General features: G+C 40.3%; 1 protein-coding gene across 1 annotated transcript; it reads left to right on the top strand.

The window, feature by feature from the left end:
- The first annotated feature begins 123 nt into the window (after positions 1-123).
- LOC122405042 (CD9 antigen-like) lies at positions 124-12,345 on the top strand. The gene is made up of 4 exons (XM_043409513.1): positions 124-861; positions 7,060-7,371; positions 8,298-8,561; positions 8,815-12,345. The coding sequence occupies exons 1-4, from the start codon at positions 796-798 to the stop codon at positions 8,965-8,967; spliced, it is 795 nt and encodes a 264-aa protein (XP_043265448.1). The 5' UTR covers positions 124-795; the 3' UTR covers positions 8,968-12,345.
- The last annotated feature ends 5,462 nt before the right edge of the window (positions 12,346-17,807 follow it).

The raw sequence follows: 17,807 nt of genomic DNA on the forward strand, positions 1-17,807 counted from the left end.
ATTTGTAATATTTAATTTGTAATCTCAACAGTAATTCCACAGTTATTCTTTAGAATGAAATGATAGTCAAAACTGATTCGTTTATAATGTATATCAAAAATATTATTACTGTTGGTGAAATTGAATTAACTAATAACTAGACATTCATGAAAAGATGTGAAAAGATTAGACGCATGTGTTTTTGAAAACACATAACTCTAGAAAACGGTTGAGTGAAAAGCTGACTAAAAAATAAGAAAAGGAACATTGGAAAAAGTACAATGGATGTAACAGAAGATCCTGTCGGTGTAGTAGGTTCGTGCATATTTGTGTGCGTGTATAATGCATTAGATGAATGGGTGAGAAAAGGAAAAATATACTAACTGGGTGGGAGAAGGAAGAAAGATAGATTCTGGGATCGAGTGGGGAAAAGGGAGAGGGACACACTGGGCTAGTGACAGAGATAGGGGATGTTCGAATGACGTCACAAACTGCAGCTTCAAGGAGGTTTAAACGAGAGTATCAGTCTGTTCTTCATACCTTGCACTCGCGATAAAAACGAACGCCGGTAGTCCGTGTCCCATGACAGTAGCTTGTAAACCGTCGCGTGGAATGGGTCGGTGTTTTTCCTACGCGAATGTGCATGCACGAAATTGAGCAACTGCAACGCCAAAGAAAATTTCTCTCGCCCGTGCATCAGCGTCCAAACACACACGAATGTAAACGATTTCCGTCGGTTGGCGAAGTCGTGCGTTTTCTATAAAGCAACTAAGTAACCTAACCAAGTGTTGTGTGTCATATACCATTCGAACGAAAATGGTGCTTTCGGAATGTTATGGGTTCGTCAAGTATGCACTGGTCTGCGTCAATCTAATATTTTGGGTAAGTTCAGAAAAATCTATTCGAAAACATTCTCGTTTTATGAAATAAATCTTGTTTAACTGTTGCTGCATCTTTTCTATTTTGTTTTTTTTACTTGTATCTGATGGCTTGACTACAGTTTGCCTGAAATTATTTATAAAAATTCTGATCAATTTTGCAAAACAAACGTAAAATTTACAGAAAAAGGTTTAATCGTTTTTGAACGTTACGTTTATACTGTTTTCATTGATCAATACAATTATTGCTGTTCGCGTACTGATAAAAGGGTAGCTTTATTCATAAGGGGACATAATATAGTAAGACTGTTGTGACCGTTATAAGTATATGTGTGCGACTTGGTTCAATAAACTTTAAGTAATATTAATACGCATACGTTCGCGAAAATTAACATTTACGGTATAATTGCTGAACGAGTTGTTGAGTAATCTCAATTATTGTTTCAATAACAATTACGTTTAGTTCGTTCATATTAAGTTATTTTTTAAATTCGAATCTTACACATTTATTTTTATTTTATATTTAATCCGACCTATTATCAACAAATTTCTTGGAAGGCAAAGAAGAAGCAGGATGAAAAGAAGGTCAAATAAAATTTCGACGTCATTAAGAACCGTGGTAATTTTATACTGTTTAGCCGCGTTACCCCCGTGACCTCCAATTTATCTCAAAACGCAAACTTGTTTTAAAGATATGTACTGCGTACCGTCTGCAGTCGTAATATAATTGGGTAAATTAACGTAATCAAGTATCAAGGAAAAATTTCACCACTTGGCTGCAATAAAGTCAAGCGTCGTATATATGGCATCCCTTTTTTCATGGTTTGAACGAGCATAAAGGATTTCTTGTGCCTCGCGTTCTGTAATCGCAATTTTACCGCCATTTATATTTCGATGCATTTGGAAGATTTTTCTAGGGATTAAAAATCTTGTCAAAAAAATTAGGAAAGAAAGTAGGTCGTTTCCTTAGGGCACGCGTGAATTTAGACATTTTTCCCCCAATTCGTAATTTCTAGCTACTTTTTTTTCCATTATGCTTCTTTTACAAATATCACGAAGCGAGTCAACAGGTTATATTTGATCGACGACGAATTGAATCGAGCAGTCCAAACATTTCAACGTTAATTGCGCTTAATAATTACGAATTAATGTTTCTTTCGACAAGTTTTGCCAGCGTAATCGTCTCGGACGCCTTCCCGTGGGAGAAAAAAAGAAAGTATCCGCGTAATTAGCGTGATAAGTTCGCGCGAGTCGTCGAACCTCCTTTAATTAGCATCGCAGTTTTCCGACGTGAAGCAACGTAATTCGAGAGCGCAGCTGAATCGATTGCATCTGGGTGGCGCGTACATCTCGGCATTAATCGCTATCTGCCCTAAATTTTCGTGATTCATGGACATCGCGAACGACTCAACGGACTCAGCGCGGACAGTTTTGTAATTAAATTTTTCGCGATCGTTTACTAGACGTCAGTTCGTGAATAGGATGTCAGTGAGTCATGTTTATTCGATAGACTATTTTAAAAGCACGCATCATTTTTAACAGCGATCGTGGAAACTGGGAATCAGAGAAATGACTCAGATTGATTTACGTTGTAAAAAATCGCGGGTACGGGGCGTCGATCGAACACCAGCCGGGGGCTAGTCGTGCATCAACTATTTCCTAAGAGATTAACAATAGCGCTTATGTCAGCGTCCGAGACAACCATCGCGTCTTGTTTTGAAAATGTTCAGCGGGAATAAGTGCGTTTAAATATAGATTTCCAGTCAGAGTACGAATATGTTCGTCCTACGAGCCTGCGTCCTACACCACGGCCCAGTTACTTCTGTCACCCGTTATGGTTTTTTACCCGGGGAACTTGCGCGAAATACCGGTATTTTATCTACATGTAACGATCATTTTTCCAGTTTCCTTATTTCATTTCAATTTTTCAAATATTTCAAGACAGAGATCGAAAGCATCTGCCAATATTAAGTCCCTAGTTTTTACTATCGATACGCGAATGAAACTCGACTTATCGAATAAAGCACAGCTGCTCGAACGGATGGTCCAGCGGTTCTCAAACTTTTTTAGCCACGAAGTTCAGCTAAAGGTTTTATAGGGCCCCATGGGGCACGGTTTGAGAACCGCTGGACCAGACAATTAGTACAATTACATTTGTTTAAACTACGATCGTTATTTCGTTACTTTGTGAAAACGAATATGCACCCACGACGTTGAACTTGGCATACTTGGCACCGAATAAAGATTGCCAAATACTTTCACAGAAAAGCGATAATACGTACCGTTCTATCTTCTATTTTGTAGCCTGATTCATAGATTTTCGAGAACACGACCTCATTCGATAAATTCCAGCTGTAATAATGCAGTTGCCGTTGCTAATAACAGCAAATACGTATTCCTCTTTCGAACAATTAATTCCAGCCTCTGTCATAACCTCAATTACGAAAATTAATGTTAAGCATCGGCTTTAGTTTCGTCTTCTTTGCAGAAGGATCGTTATAATTTGCGACAGGTTAATAATAAATTTGAAAAACAGTTTTATTTTAAAAGATTTTTCTATCGACGCAAGTAACGCGCGCGAATTCGAAAGAAAATAAAGCTCACGTCGCATAAAAAAATCAATGATGGGCGCGAAACAATATTCGATCGTTTATTTTGATCGTCGAAAAGTAAAAGCATGGCGCAGGAAGGAATGTGCTGGCATCAAACGAACCGCACGCGTATTCGTATTGTCTTGTCTCTATTACCTGTGACAGAGTAGGTTGTCGGCACAGTCGTATGTCATATTACCAAGAAATATACAGACGTTTCGTACAGTTAACCAGCATTTAGTTACCCTTCTATAAGCACAGTCAGCTATAGTCATTTAAACTGTTACTCTTTAGTAAGCGTGGGCATTACTTTATGAACGTAAATGTCACTGGGTTTACGGTGTACTAAATTCGTCAATTGCCGTTCTAATTTCATCGTCTAAAGAAACCAGCAAATAAGGAAGAAATCTAAAGTTGCGCGAATTTAACAGAATTATGAATAAAATCGTAGAAATAATATGTATAGACTCGTGCAAGATGTAAATGTAATTATGCAATCGTTATTGAAATTCATGAAGCGATTCGTATGTTGCGACAGAAGGCAAACACGATCTTTGCTTTTAATGCATTATGTATGCGATCTAAATCTCGTTTAAGGATTGCACACATTCTTATATAGAAATGCAGTCGACAAGTAAAATATTTTATTTAAATTATGAACGTGGTCGTACGAGTCGTTTGTTATACAATGATATACCCTTGAACCCGACAGCGGTAAAACATTTGTTAGGTTAGGTTCGCTGCTGGACGAAAAACGGGGGGAAAAGCACATTTGGCGGGAAACTTTTGCACGCCACTGGGGCGTAGCTATAGCGTATGTAGTTCGCGTTAAACACGGCCCACCTCTAGCTCCCATTTACCGCGCTATGTTTGATGTCTGATCGTATCCGCGAAGAATTCGTTTGACTCGAACGATCCTACCGCGGCTGTTGCATCTGTTCTTACATCAGCATTCGCGGCCCGAACGACTCGGGACGCGTCGTGAATACAGGAAGTCCTCTGTTCGAGAGGCACGCCTCCGTCGAGATTACACATCGAGTGGAAGTCACGATCGTTCTATGCCAGCTTAACCTACTGAACCTTCCTCGATTTCCGAGCCCTTTTCCTTCGCGTGTAAACACACCGGCGATAGAATCCGAGCAAAGGTCAAATTCGCACCAGCGACGATCGAGACAACCGTTCGAACAGATGTCGCTGCGATAAAAAAGTAATCGTGCATCGTACGAAATATTAACGTTGTCTTTCTAAACCTCGTAATCAGGCTTTGTGCTTTACGTTTAATTCTATTAATTTAATTCGGTACTCGTGATTCGAATAAAATTTTGCCCTTCTCTGCCGGTAGCTTCCCAAGGCGGGTCGTACTTCCGTGAAAAAATATTTTACTCGCACGCTGGGGATAATGTAATCCAATTAGTTTTGCCACGGTGATAGATGCGCGCGCTTGCGTTTCGCAGATAAATCTGCACTTATCCTCCGAGCGGGATAATATCTCTCTCACGCCTATGTAATTTGTCGTCTGTGCTACGGTGTGGCGCGATGCTCACCTCTTGCACATCCGTGTGCTTTGGAAGGTCGAGGTTCGTGGCTACGTTTTATGCACTGCATGCGGTGGAACGATATTTCTGCGTCAACCGCACGGTCAACATTATTGCAATGAACATAAAGTTGCATAAATTTAAAGCTTTGTTCGCCACCTTTGATCGCCATGAATACGCATGTTTTATCAGCGTGCTAGAATGTAAAAAATGTTTATACAAGAGCAGAGGAGTTATATAACGGTACTTGTTTTCACAAGTATCATTTTTCCAGTCGATTACTGATACGGACGTTTAGTCGGTAATAACACGTTGTCTGCCATGGTGGCCGACATATCAAACTAACAATGTATTGCAAAATTATTTACAATGAAAGAATCCTAATAGAGTCAAACTTCGATTAATAAGAAGAAAAATTTGTTTCGATAATCAACGTTCTACCGTACTTGTAACATTGCAAATAACGTTAGTGAGGTTATGAATACTATAAAACAGCAAAATTGAAACATAAACATAAAAATTAGCGTAATAGCCAACGTGTTACTACTTGAATATGCAGAATAGTGGGAAGTATCGATTTATGTGAAAAAAAAATGGTTCCATTCGACCCTTTGTGACTACAGTTGTACAGTCCCAGGGACCCTACTATTATTTCTTTTCCAACTTCGTTGGAGTCGTTTAATTTTAATGAACTGTCCTACGGGGCACTCCCGCGGCATTCTGTCTATTTTTATTTCGCTACTTTCGAATACGTAAACTTTTTCGTAACAAAGTAACTATTGCGGGGAATGAAATCGTTAAATAATTAATGGCAGGGAAAAATTGAAATTGAACGTATAGTACACATCTTCCATGGCGACTGTTTTCTTGATTATTTGGCCATGGAAACGTCCAGAGTTTCGGACACGTTCGAGTTACGATTCTAGGAACGAATACTCGACGACCAGTGGAAAAAAAAAGGGTCAGAGGGGAGAATGGGGAAAGCCCGGTCGTTTTATATGGAAATGTTCGCATCTGGTGGACAGGCCATTGAAAAGGGCACGTCCTGTCTTGGACAGCTCGTTTCGCAAGAATACTTCATTATTTATCCATATAGCGCATTGTGAGCGGCGCTTAAGCCATAAACCAGAATACTCGTTCCCTGCTCTCTGTTTCAATAGGGCTAAAAAGGTCAGGTATATTTTTACGACAAAGTACGGAGACCGTTTCGTGCATACAATGCGTCGTTTGCATTGGTAGCATCGTTTCGCGCAAAAGAAAAATGCAAAGGCACGTTAACACGCTCGCTGCTAGACAAATTCGTTGAAATTTTCACCGAGACGAACATTTTATTTCTAGACAGTCGGATGCTACTTCATTTAAAGCTTGTTTCCAATGGTTTTATAGATTATTCATTGTTCGAACAAAGTTTTGCACGTTTATTTGGTTTACACGCGTGGGTAAATCTTGTAAGACCAGTTCTAATTCTTCAAATTGCAACTTGATCTGGATAGATTGTTTAGAAAGTTCACCTCGTGAAATTCATCTTGATTGTTAGCCTTATAAGAGAGGTTAGGTTGTCCGGCATTAAAACGTCGGTACGATATTGCCTATCTCTTACGTCATTTTTAACAATGCCAAACGATAGTAATAGCAGTGCCTTTTTCACGTACCAACAAATACAATTTTTAGCATTTAAAAATAATATCTTGGTTAATCGACAGATTTTCAATCGCTCGGATCGCAGATTTTTTTGACCGTACCCTGATTTTCTTTCTATACATAGTTCTAAGATATACAGCGCGCTATAGTTATTGTATAGTTTCAAAAATAAACTTTTCCAAAATACACGTTCAAGCTGTATCAAACGAGGTCTACGACCCATCAGTAAACGGGGTCAATCGAATAATTGATCGGTGTAAAGAAAAATCTTTAAAAGTGTTGGATCTCCGCCATATTGAATTTGGTAATTTCAACTTTGGATTTGTAATCAGTGGCCCTGCAAACTAAGCGTTGAATAATAGTTAATTTATTTGCATTTCTACTTCGTGAAAGATTGCGTTAAACTGAGGATACGTGTTTTTAAAATTTTTTCAGGCAGTGGGTTTGGCAGGAGTGGTGTTGGCCGCGTGGCTATTGACGGACCAAATGTTCCTGATTTCCCTCGCTCAGGAGCAGCACAACTTCAACGCTGGCCTCTACATCCTGCTGTCCGCCGGGATCCTCATGCTGATAGTCGCCTTTCTGGGCTGCTGCGGCGCCTTCCGTGAATCCCAATGCATGCTGGTCGCTTTCTTCAGCTGTCTCCTCGTGGTTATCGTCGCGCAGATCGCGGCCGGGGCATGGCTCTACACCAACAGCGATCGCCTAGAGGAACTGGTCAAGTCTTCCGTGATAAATACCGTTAAGGTATCGAACGATTACGCGATTTTATTGCCGGCTAAACACGCGTTTAGTGTCGTTTAAGGAGATTTCTAATTATCCGCGTCCCTCGCTCCATCTTGGCTGTCTATAATTACTCCATTCGTCTTTCTAAACCGGCTACCTGGTCGGACGCCTATAATTACTTCATTCATCTTCCCAAATTAGACACCCGTTCAAGCCCCCCGTCCACTTAGTTTCTTTTACCTTCCTGCTACCCGGCACAATTTTATTGGAATTGTTTCATTCGAAGGTCGAAACGATTATACGACCTTTTCAATTGGATTAACGGCTCAGGGAACGACGATCAAATATTATTTAAAAAATTGTAATGGGAGATTCTAGAGGGCAAAATAAGACGAAAATCAAGAATAGCAATTTGTTGATGGAGGTTTCGTTGAAAAGTTATTAACGTTCAAAGTTACGCCTGTAGAACGTCAACCTGCAAACAGCTGTTAGTGGTTCTCAGTCGGTATGAGAAACTCTACTTACCGACGCGACGTATAGACAGCCTTACAGTTTTCTGAGCGAGAATCGCCAACAGCTGTACGCGGATTGCCGTTCTACAGGCGCAATTTTGAACGTTAATAACTTTTTAACGAAGCCCCCATCAACAAGTTGGTATTGTGGCGTCGCCACCAGAGGGGTCGTGCTCTCACAAGCGCTCTCACGACCCCTCGATTGCTATATATACACTCCTCGAACGACTTCCCAATATTCCAGTCGTCTAAGGCAGGGCCTGCTAGAAAGCCTTACTGACGAGTCCACTAGCGCCTTCTTGGGCCCAGCAGTAAAGCAGCGCCACAGTATTCCTGATTCTCGTCTTATTTTGCTCTCTAGAATCTCTCGTTAAAATTTCCCCGCAGAGATGAAGACAATAAAATGTAAATTGACAAAAATATCGGTTGTTTCAGAATAAATATGGCGTGGACAATGCTCAGATACAAGCCGTGGATGCGTTTCAATCCGGCCTCGGATGTTGCGGAGCCACTGGCCCGGCAGATTGGGCAGGCAGTAAATACGCCACCAAAGATCCCTTGGCCCCTGTGAGCCTAACAGTCTCCGGAGACGCGAGCATGTACAAAGTGCCGGAGTCCTGCTGCAAAGATAGCACCGTTTGCAAGGAATATCAGCACATTAAAGTTGCCAGCGAGGTTAACCCGGCTATTTACAACGAGGTGATCTTGCTTAATATTTATAAACGATCATTAATTCCCCCCTCCACTTAGGGGTTACATTTTGAAGAGAAAACAAATCACAGTGGAATGCTTTTATCCCGACGAGCGATTGCAATTGCACAAAGTAGACTAGTGTGGTGTAGCTCAATGTCGTGACTCATCGGTGGAATCACGGCTGGTTGAACGTGCTAATGCACCGATCGTCGTGAAAGCGTGGCCTCGATCGAATCTCACGAATTTTCTTTTTCCGCAGGGTTGCATAGACAAGCTGATGGACGTGCTGAACAGCCAAAAGAACGTCGTGATCGGCGTGGCCGCGGGGATCGGCATCTTGGAGCTCCTTGGATTGATATTCTCTTTGGTGTTATGCTGCGCGATCGGATCGTCCGACAGATACAAAGCTTGAATCGTACACGTATCCTAGACCGTCTATGTATAATCCTTTCTTACGCCACATATCGTCGTGACACAGTCTTCTTAACCAGTAACCGCGATTCGATCTCCGTGCCAATCCGAATAAGTTTCTCCTCGTGTCTGTCTCTAGGGTCCAACCGGAAACCAGAGAGAAGCTTTCTAAAGCCTGATCGCAGGGATCTCAGGCAGTACGAATTGTCTTTAAGCGTCCAAATCGAATTTCTCTTATCGACAATGTTCCGGTACAGTTTCAGTATTCATTAATGTATATCGGTGTCCGCGTTTTGGATATTGTATCGTTATTCCTGCACAAGGACAAGAAATGACAATTTTTCTTCTTTTTTTTTTTTACCAACATATTATACACGTTTGTAATTTTCTTTTATATTTATACGTATCTCGAGATTTGTTTGCACCGTATTGGCATTTAAGAAATATAAAAAGGACAAAAAAGATAAAGAAGGAACTCGGTCAGAGTTTCGATAACGAAAAAGGTGCGCACCGGGAACTCTCGTTTGTTTCTTACTGCCAGATGCACTTTTTCGTCCACGTCTCCTTCCATGCTAAAGACTTACCGCGAACGAACATTTCAATGTTTTACAGAGTACCTATATGATTTACATTTTTTTGTTAGGCCAAAGTAGTAGACCAAACTAACGTTAATGTGTTAAAGAGAGCGAGAGAGTGTGGGAGAGCATGAGTTTTGAATTTGTATGCGTAAATAAGGGATCGACGATTCTTGTTGTTGCAACTGGTATATTTATAAAGGAACTTTATAACGGTTTTTGAATTTCGTCCGGCCCGTGGTTTATTCTGCTCTCTATACTGCCATGTGATATTTACTATACGTTCCGTTCAACGCGGCAATTTGTATCGTCAGTCACAACACCACTTTTTGAAAGCATTTTTAACGCTATCTTCGATGTTTTTTTAACAAAAACAAAGGTACTCTTTTTACAAAATAATTCGAACGTGACTCGCAACTGTTCTGTTGTTGCAAATACACCAGTTTCAACGCGCGCGCGCGCGCATCTAGAGAGGTAAAATAAATATATATGTATAAAAAAAAAGATGCTCCTAGAAGATCGATCTGATAATTAATAATATTGATGTCCAAATGAGATTATATTATTGTAAGAACGCCGCTAAGAGGTTTCGTCTCTCGCGGCATTATAGTCTATTCATGTTATCTTTAAAGTAAAAGAGAGTGGCAAACGTTTAAATGCGAGGACATAGCTAAACAGAAGCATCTAATTTTATAAAATTGAACTCGTCATCCATTTTATTGGCGTACGGTGACACTTATGAGGACGCAATATTTTTTTTAACAAAATGTCTCCGATGGCGACATCGTTTCGGAAATTTTTTATTAGCGTACTCGCCAATGTTACGAGGATAAAATTGAACGGTGTTTCGAGTGTTAAAACATTCTGGTAAAAATGTATTTCGGTGTAACAAACAAGAGCTGCTTTTGGAATAGTTGTGTCTTACAGAAGTGATCGATATATTTGACGATGAATGTTTTATAGATTACCTATAACTGTAGCGAATAGAGCAGATGTTTATTAATTGTTCTTCTAACGTTCATCGTCAAATGATTAAAGCGTAGACTAAAGAGAAACGGATCTTTGCGCATATTGTATCTTGGCGACGATTATGGTACAAAAAAAACATTGCTGAAATATTTAAATTCTTCTTCTTCGTGAGTGTTCCAAATCAAAATGTACGAAGTAAAGATCATAGCTTCTAGTCTGTAAAGGTTGAATTCCTAAGTTATCAGATTTATTTCGTTGTAACGTTTAACATGCTGCTTGCCAATGGATCGATAAAATAACAGAAGAACGTAAATTAAATTTGGCAAGCAACGTGTTAACCAACCACTTTGGTATAATATTATTTTATGCGTTTCTTCTCTTTTTTCTTATTTCGTAAAAAAGATAACATTGTACACTGCTCGTTGCACGCGATAGCAGTGTATACTGTTGTTTTTATCAATCAGAAATTCTTGAACACAAAAATGAAGTTAGTAATGTTCGAGAAATTCTGATCAAGTATATAGATAATCATCTATAAGTATATATACGTGTATATCTGATGTTATGTATGGAAAATAATACGATTTAAGTATACAGAAGCGTTTATCGAGTAAAAAAAAGATAAAGGGTTCACCCAAGCACCTTAAAAGGTGATGATTTGGTCGCCGTAATTACGGGTTTTCTAGTTTCCAATCGTTGAACAGAACTTTGCAAGTGGTAAAGTTATTTCGTCAATTATCATACGTTCGTAACGTAAGTTAAGTTTTCGTAAGAGAAGTTCCAAAAATTTTATTTAATGTACTCGATTCTTACGTAGAATTTGTTTGATGCGTGAATGATTTCCACTTAAATATTATTAGATCATAAGTTAACGATGTTGCGAATGCGAGAAAAAGAAATTTTAGTTTACTTCGTTTCCGTAGAAGTTACGGAATTTTCTAACGACAAAAGAAAATCAAATTTAAAGTTAAAAATATTTTATATTATATGAAAGATTACGATGTTAAAAGGTATTCTATTGTTTGAACAAAGTCCAAAGCTACGTTAACACGCAAAATGTTCCCAAATGGTGAAAAAGATTATGTCGTCTAGTTACCGGATCTTAAAATATCTTCAAAGAATTTCCTTACTGTATTCGACACGCTGTGATGTTCAATGTAATTGCACTTTTGTTTTATAAAAATGATTTCAAGGAATCTTCAACGACTAACGTATCGTCTTTGTACATGTATGTTAATTCTCTCGTGAACTTTGTCGGTTTTTTGCTTACAGAATTTTTCTAATAGGAAATAATGAAACAATACGAGCGATGGGTAGAATTTTACGTGACAAATTTTGCGACAAAAATGTATAAGAAACATCTGTTTGAAAATACCAATATGGCGTCTAATCGTATCGATGTTATAAAAAGCAAATATAGCCCATAAATTACATGAGGCGTCGTCACTCGTATAATGTTCTTCATTTTTATATATATATATATATATATATCAAGAAATATATATATCATATATATACATATATGTATATACATATTTTCTTACTGATTTTTAAGCGAGATATTTTCATTGTCGCTAATTTCATTATCCATTCTTTTTGAACATGCTTTACACATTGTATAATATATTTTTCACCGAACGAAGACGTCCGCACGACTAGAACATGATTCTGTAATACGTTAATATACTATGTGCTAAAAAAATTAATTCTTTCGGATTATCTGTAAGTGGTCTACTTTGCTCCGAGCACTTTTTAATATTTATGCAATAACGAATGGTGTCACATTTGCCATATTTTACGAATTTAAACGCGAAACGAAATACTACACATCTAACACCCCCATATACACAATTTCCAAGTGTACGTTTATTTGCAACTTATGTATGATACGCAAGTAAATGTTACAAAAGATGTTCAAAGAGTTCAATATACATTTAACGTAACTATCGTGAGTTTTAATATTTCTCCCCTCAAATGCAATAAATAATAATTAAATGCAATATTCTTGAAACATTTTTTAACAAATTTATATAGTTATTCAAAATTGTGACACGTCACTTTCAAGATATCGAGTTAATTAAAATTTGTTGGTTTCTGTGGGACTTTGGTCGAGTTTCGAGCTTTGGTATCAGGTGAATATGATGTTGGAAGAGGTGGAACAAGTTTTGGCGGTTTACAAGAAATGACGTCACTCCCAAGAATTTGGCGGGAACTTTTATTTACTTATAACATACAATTAAAGTGCCTATATTACAGATCTATGGGCTCGGACTATGAGCCTAAGATCTCTATTTGTTCAATAAATACAATATTTGTAAAATCTTAAAGCAATTAGCAACTGCAAACGTACGTAAAGTTCATTTAGCGGAACATAGTACGTTACGTACAAGAAATTGCTTTCGACGTGCTGGAAGTCCACGGAGGAGTCACAAAAAATTAGAACAACAATCACGATCTTGCAAACGCATTGACGCATACAAATATATTATTTAATATTTCATATCATGACTATAATTTATATATCCTTAGAATTCATTTAAATTCACAGTACCTGCCGAGGCATTCACAGCTTGAATATTACATACACTCTTTGATTCATTATTCACCATTGTTCCAATTTTAGGACACATAGTTTCATAGACTCGTCGTTTTCATTAAGAAGCTAAGAAAATCAAATCTCAATTTATCGATGTATGGATTACAATAGTAAATAGTACGATAAAACTTAGGTTATAAAGTTCGCCTCCTCTCATGGATGGCGGTCAGTTGAGAAACTATTCACTGAATTAGTATTGATGGGCAGACATAATATAGTTATATTGTGTGTGCATAAATACATGTGAGTTGACTATGCAAAGGATTAAAATTCATTTCTGAACGTTTTCGCACGTTTCGAGATTAAACCTCTCATATTGTTTTACGATTTCAGTGACGTAGTTTACGTATCTTCGTTAGAATCCTGTATAATTCACTGATAAGAAATAGAAGATGGAAAGTTATACAAAAGAAAGTATCGTACAGAGGACAGAAGGTCGGAGAAATGAATACATGATGTACGACCTTGGTTCTCGACAGAAATTCAAAGAAACTTTCAGTCTCCTCGAATTTGTCCATATTTTCATACCTATTGTTTGCGATAATTATTAATTAACATCAGGCAATAGTTGAAATAATGCTCGATAACGTGGGTTGCATAAATAATTGTTTTAATACCATTTTGCATAGAATATTTATTTTTCGGTCAAAGGCACGGTTAACCGTTAATTGATTGGTGAACTCGCCAAGGACGGTCATCCCCACCCCGTTAGTTCTTCTGCCTGCGGCTAGCTGCCGGTGACTCACTCTCTCTCATTCTCTCTCTGGGCTGGCGGACGTGACGGAACCTCCGTGGTTCTGCGCTCCACCTTTGCTCGCCACTACTGACCACTGGTCGAGCACTGGTCATCTTTGCTGACCAATATTGACCATTAGTGACCAGTAGTGAGCGAGTTCCGCCTCTCCTCTTTCTAATTTATTTTTCGACCTTCGAGGGTCTGTTGGGCTTGAATATGGGGTTTCATCTTGCTTTTACTTCTTTGGTCTCCTTCCATATTTCAATACTTGTTCCTTCCCTGTTTGGTTTGTTCGATGCACATTCTATATTGCATGTACAAATCTGTTTCATTAACCACTATCGACACAGTGGTGAGTGATATCTCAATCTCCAATTTCTCACTTCTTTTTCGACATTCGAATGTCTGCTGGGCTTCGATCTATCGTTTCTCCTCGTTCTCATTTGTTCGGATTCTTGTCTTAAATGTTGCTTATTGTATATATCGTGCTCTTGTCCATGTCTATTTCACGTCACTGGTTTCTCTGGGCCGATTTATTTTATTTCACAGCTTCGTGTTTATCAATTCATTATATTTAATTGTTTAACTAATCGTAAATGCCACCCTCTTTAGTTTGTTTCAGATTACTTACAGGCCTCTATCATCGTGGGACATCGTGGGACTTTTATCTCCAGGTTAAATTTATTTTTAAGGCCGCGATACCAAGCAATTATTAACTTAGCTTCCCGGTTCACTCGTTCTCTCGTTTCTTACTTCGATCACCATCGCGTCGCGTCGCGTATCCAATAATTTAGCTTCACCCCTTTTTAAACAAAATAATTGCTTGGTAAAATTAGATATAAGTATCGACGACTCCCATGTATGCGTCTGCGTATGTGCCAAGTAATTATTTACCAACTAGCTTCCCGTTCACCCGTTCTCTCGTGTCTCGTTCCGGTCACCACTGCTTTAATGTAGAAAGCAAGTGATCGGCCGTTTAGCTGATCCGAAGGGTCAGTTGCCGTCCTCTGGCGAGACGATCCAAGGGAAAGCGTACTTCGGCCGTAGAGGGGATCAGGGACTGTTCCTGTCTACGGTAGCCCCGACACACGCTCCCTCTCTCAGTCAGTCATCTCGAGTTGGGTCCATCTGGCTCCCAACAGGATGCGTGGGAGAAATGGGGAACCTCTGTGTCGGGTGCGTCGATGCTCTTCCCCTTCGATTGGACTTGCCAAGAGGCAACGGAGCTGAATCTTTTGACCAGGTACTCGGTTCGCGTGTCGCGTATCTCGTCCCTTGCGTCGATCACTGCTGATCGACATCGCGTCGTATCGCGTCGCGTCGCGTCACGTATCCCACGATATAGCTTCATCCCTTTTCAAACGAAACAATTACTTGGTACAACCAAACTAGAAGATCGAAGGAACATTGCATCCTTCTATCTCTCTAGTTTGGTAATCTAGCTTGTAAGAATGTAAAAGGGAGATCGATGGAACTTTGATTCCATCTATCTCCCTTCGGGTCTCCACTCGCAGCAACCTCCACGTGGTGAGACCTGGGTAATATTATTTATCGTTTAATCAATAATCGTATCGCTCCTGAAACAGCTGGAAAGTCCTGAATCGGCCGGGAAGTCTTGGAATTTTTTGAAAATTTCTTGGAAACGCCGAAAATTCTTGGAAACTCTGAATTTTTAGGTTCCGAGGTGTTTTAGGACTACCTAGTGGGTTCAGGGAAACGAAGGAGTTTCAGGGAGTCTTATAACTAAGAGGAAAGGAAAGGAAGGTAAAAGATGATGAGAACACATAGAATTCTTTGTAATTATATCATTTATTGCCATAGATTTACATTATACAATGTTTTAATACATATATCATGTTAGAAATTAATAACAAAGGTCAGCAGTGGTCAGCAGTGGTCAGCAGGGGACAGCAGGGGTCAGAGGGGGACAGCAGGGGTCAGGGGGGGTCAGTAGGTGTCAGCAGGCGTCAGGGGAGTGTCAGTAGGGGTCAGTAGGGGCCAGCAGGGGCAAGCGGTAACATGTAGTAATCGTCACACGTTGTCGGAAGCATCGGTGGTGGTCAGCAGTGGTCAGCAGAGGCCAGCGGAGGCAAGAAGTGGCAAGCAGAGACCAGCAGGGGCAAGCAGTGGCAAGTTGTAATCGACACACGTTGTCGGAAGCATCGGTGGTGGTCAGCAGTGGTCAGCAGAGGCCAGTGGAGGCAGCAGAAGAGTCAGCAGTGGCATGCAGAGGCAAGCAGAGACCAGCAGGGGCGAGCAGTACCAAGTTGTAATCGTTCTACGTTGCCAGAAGTATTAGGAGTGGTCAGCAGCGGTCAGCAGAGGCGACTGGTGGCAGGTAGAGGCCAGCAGAGGCCTACAGAGGCATGTAGAGGCATGTAGAGGCATGTATAGGCATGTAGAGACCAGCAGGAGCAAACAGTAACACATAGCAATCGTTATACGTTGTCAAAAGTATGAGGAGTGGTCAGCAGCGGTCATCAAAGGCGAGCGGAGGCAGGCAGAGGCCAGCAGACACCAGCAGGAGCATGTAAAGACATGTAGAAGTATGTAGAGGCATGTAGAGACCAGCAGGAGCAAGCAGTAACACGTAGTAATTGTTATACCTTGTCAGAAGTATTAGGAGTGGTCAGCAGCGGTCAGCAGAGGCGACTGGTGGCAGGCAGAGGCCAGCAGAGGCATGTAGAGGCATGTAGAGTCATTTAGAGGCATGTAGAGACCAGCAGGAGCAAACAGTAACACATAGCAATCGTTATACGTTGTCAGAAGTTTGAGGAGTGATCAGCAGCGGTCATCAAAGGCGAGCGGAGGCAGGCAGAGGCCAGCAGACATCCAGCAGGAGCATGTAAAGACATGTAGAAGTATGTAGAGGCATGTAGAGACCAGCAGAAGCAAGCAGTAACACGTAGTAATTGTTATACCTTGTCAGAAGTATTAGGAGTGATCAGTAGCGGTCAGCAGAGGCGACTGGTGGCAGGCAGAGGCCAGCAGAGGCCAGCAGAGGCATGTAGAGGCATGTAGAGACCAGCAGAGGCATGTAGAGGCCAGCAGGAGCAAACAGTAACACATAGTAATCGTTATACGTTGTCGGAAGTATCAGGAGTGGTCAGTAGCGGTCATCAAAGGCGAGCGGAGGTAGGCAGAGGCCAGCAGACACCAGCAGGGGCATGTAAATACATGTAGAAGTATGTAGAGGCATGTAGAGACCAGCAGGAGCAAGCAGTAACACGTAGTAATTGTTATACCTTGTCAGAAGTATTAGGAGTGGTCAGCAGAGGTTGCGAGAGACTGGCAGTAGCGAGTAGTAATGATTATACGTTGCCAGATATATCAGAAGTGACATCTGAAATGATATACATATGTACGCTTATACATAGGAATAATAAAAAAGAATTCTTAATAGGTCAAAAAGTAGAAATTACCTGGGCAGTCGAGACTTGGAATCGTATGCCGTTGACGTGAGGTCGAATTTCAGTTGTTGGAGAGCGAGAAGGCAATTGTGAGCCTTCTCTCTCGACTCCCACGAGGCGATCCGAAATTACTTCGGGCATTTTCGGAAAATCGAGAGAGAGAGAGGGCATGCGTCAGTTTGCCTTTGTCGACCTTCCGAAACTCCACGAGCTGACATAGTGTGTGTAGTGCATCCGGTGTTCAATCTGGCATCACTGTATGGCAGTCAGATTGGGCCGCGAAGGTCCATAAGGTGAAAGGTGTACTCGTACACCTCGTCTGTGACAGTACCACACGATGGCTTTTTAAACAATGTCCGTATGTCAGCCTGCTTCATAAGTTTCGATCTTTTACCAGATAATTCACTTCGAAGTATATACAGGTTCATTATTTCCGTAATGTTATAACGTTTGTTACATCGCGAAAATGGTACAAGTTTATTCACGCCCGAGTAATGTAAATCGTGTTATCTTCTTATCTGTCATAGATCATTTCTTCTAACCGCGGATTTTTAG

Source organism: Colletes gigas, unplaced genomic scaffold, assembly GCF_013123115.1.
Source record: "Colletes gigas isolate AHSC1104 unplaced genomic scaffold, ASM1312311v1 Colletes_gigas_Sc00004, whole genome shotgun sequence".
Taxonomy (NCBI): Eukaryota; Metazoa; Arthropoda; class Insecta; order Hymenoptera; family Colletidae; genus Colletes; species Colletes gigas.

Coding starts and splice junctions, on each gene's coding strand:
- LOC122405042 (XM_043409513.1), top strand. CDS start 796: ATGGTGCTTTCGGAATGTTATGGGTTCGTCAAGTATGCACTGGTCTGC. Junction 7,372..8,297: donor CCGTGATAAATACCGTTAAG/GTATCGAACGAT, acceptor CGGTTGTTTCAG/AATAAATATGGCGTGGACAA. Junction 8,562..8,814: donor ACCCGGCTATTTACAACGAG/GTGATCTTGCTT, acceptor CTTTTTCCGCAG/GGTTGCATAGACAAGCTGAT.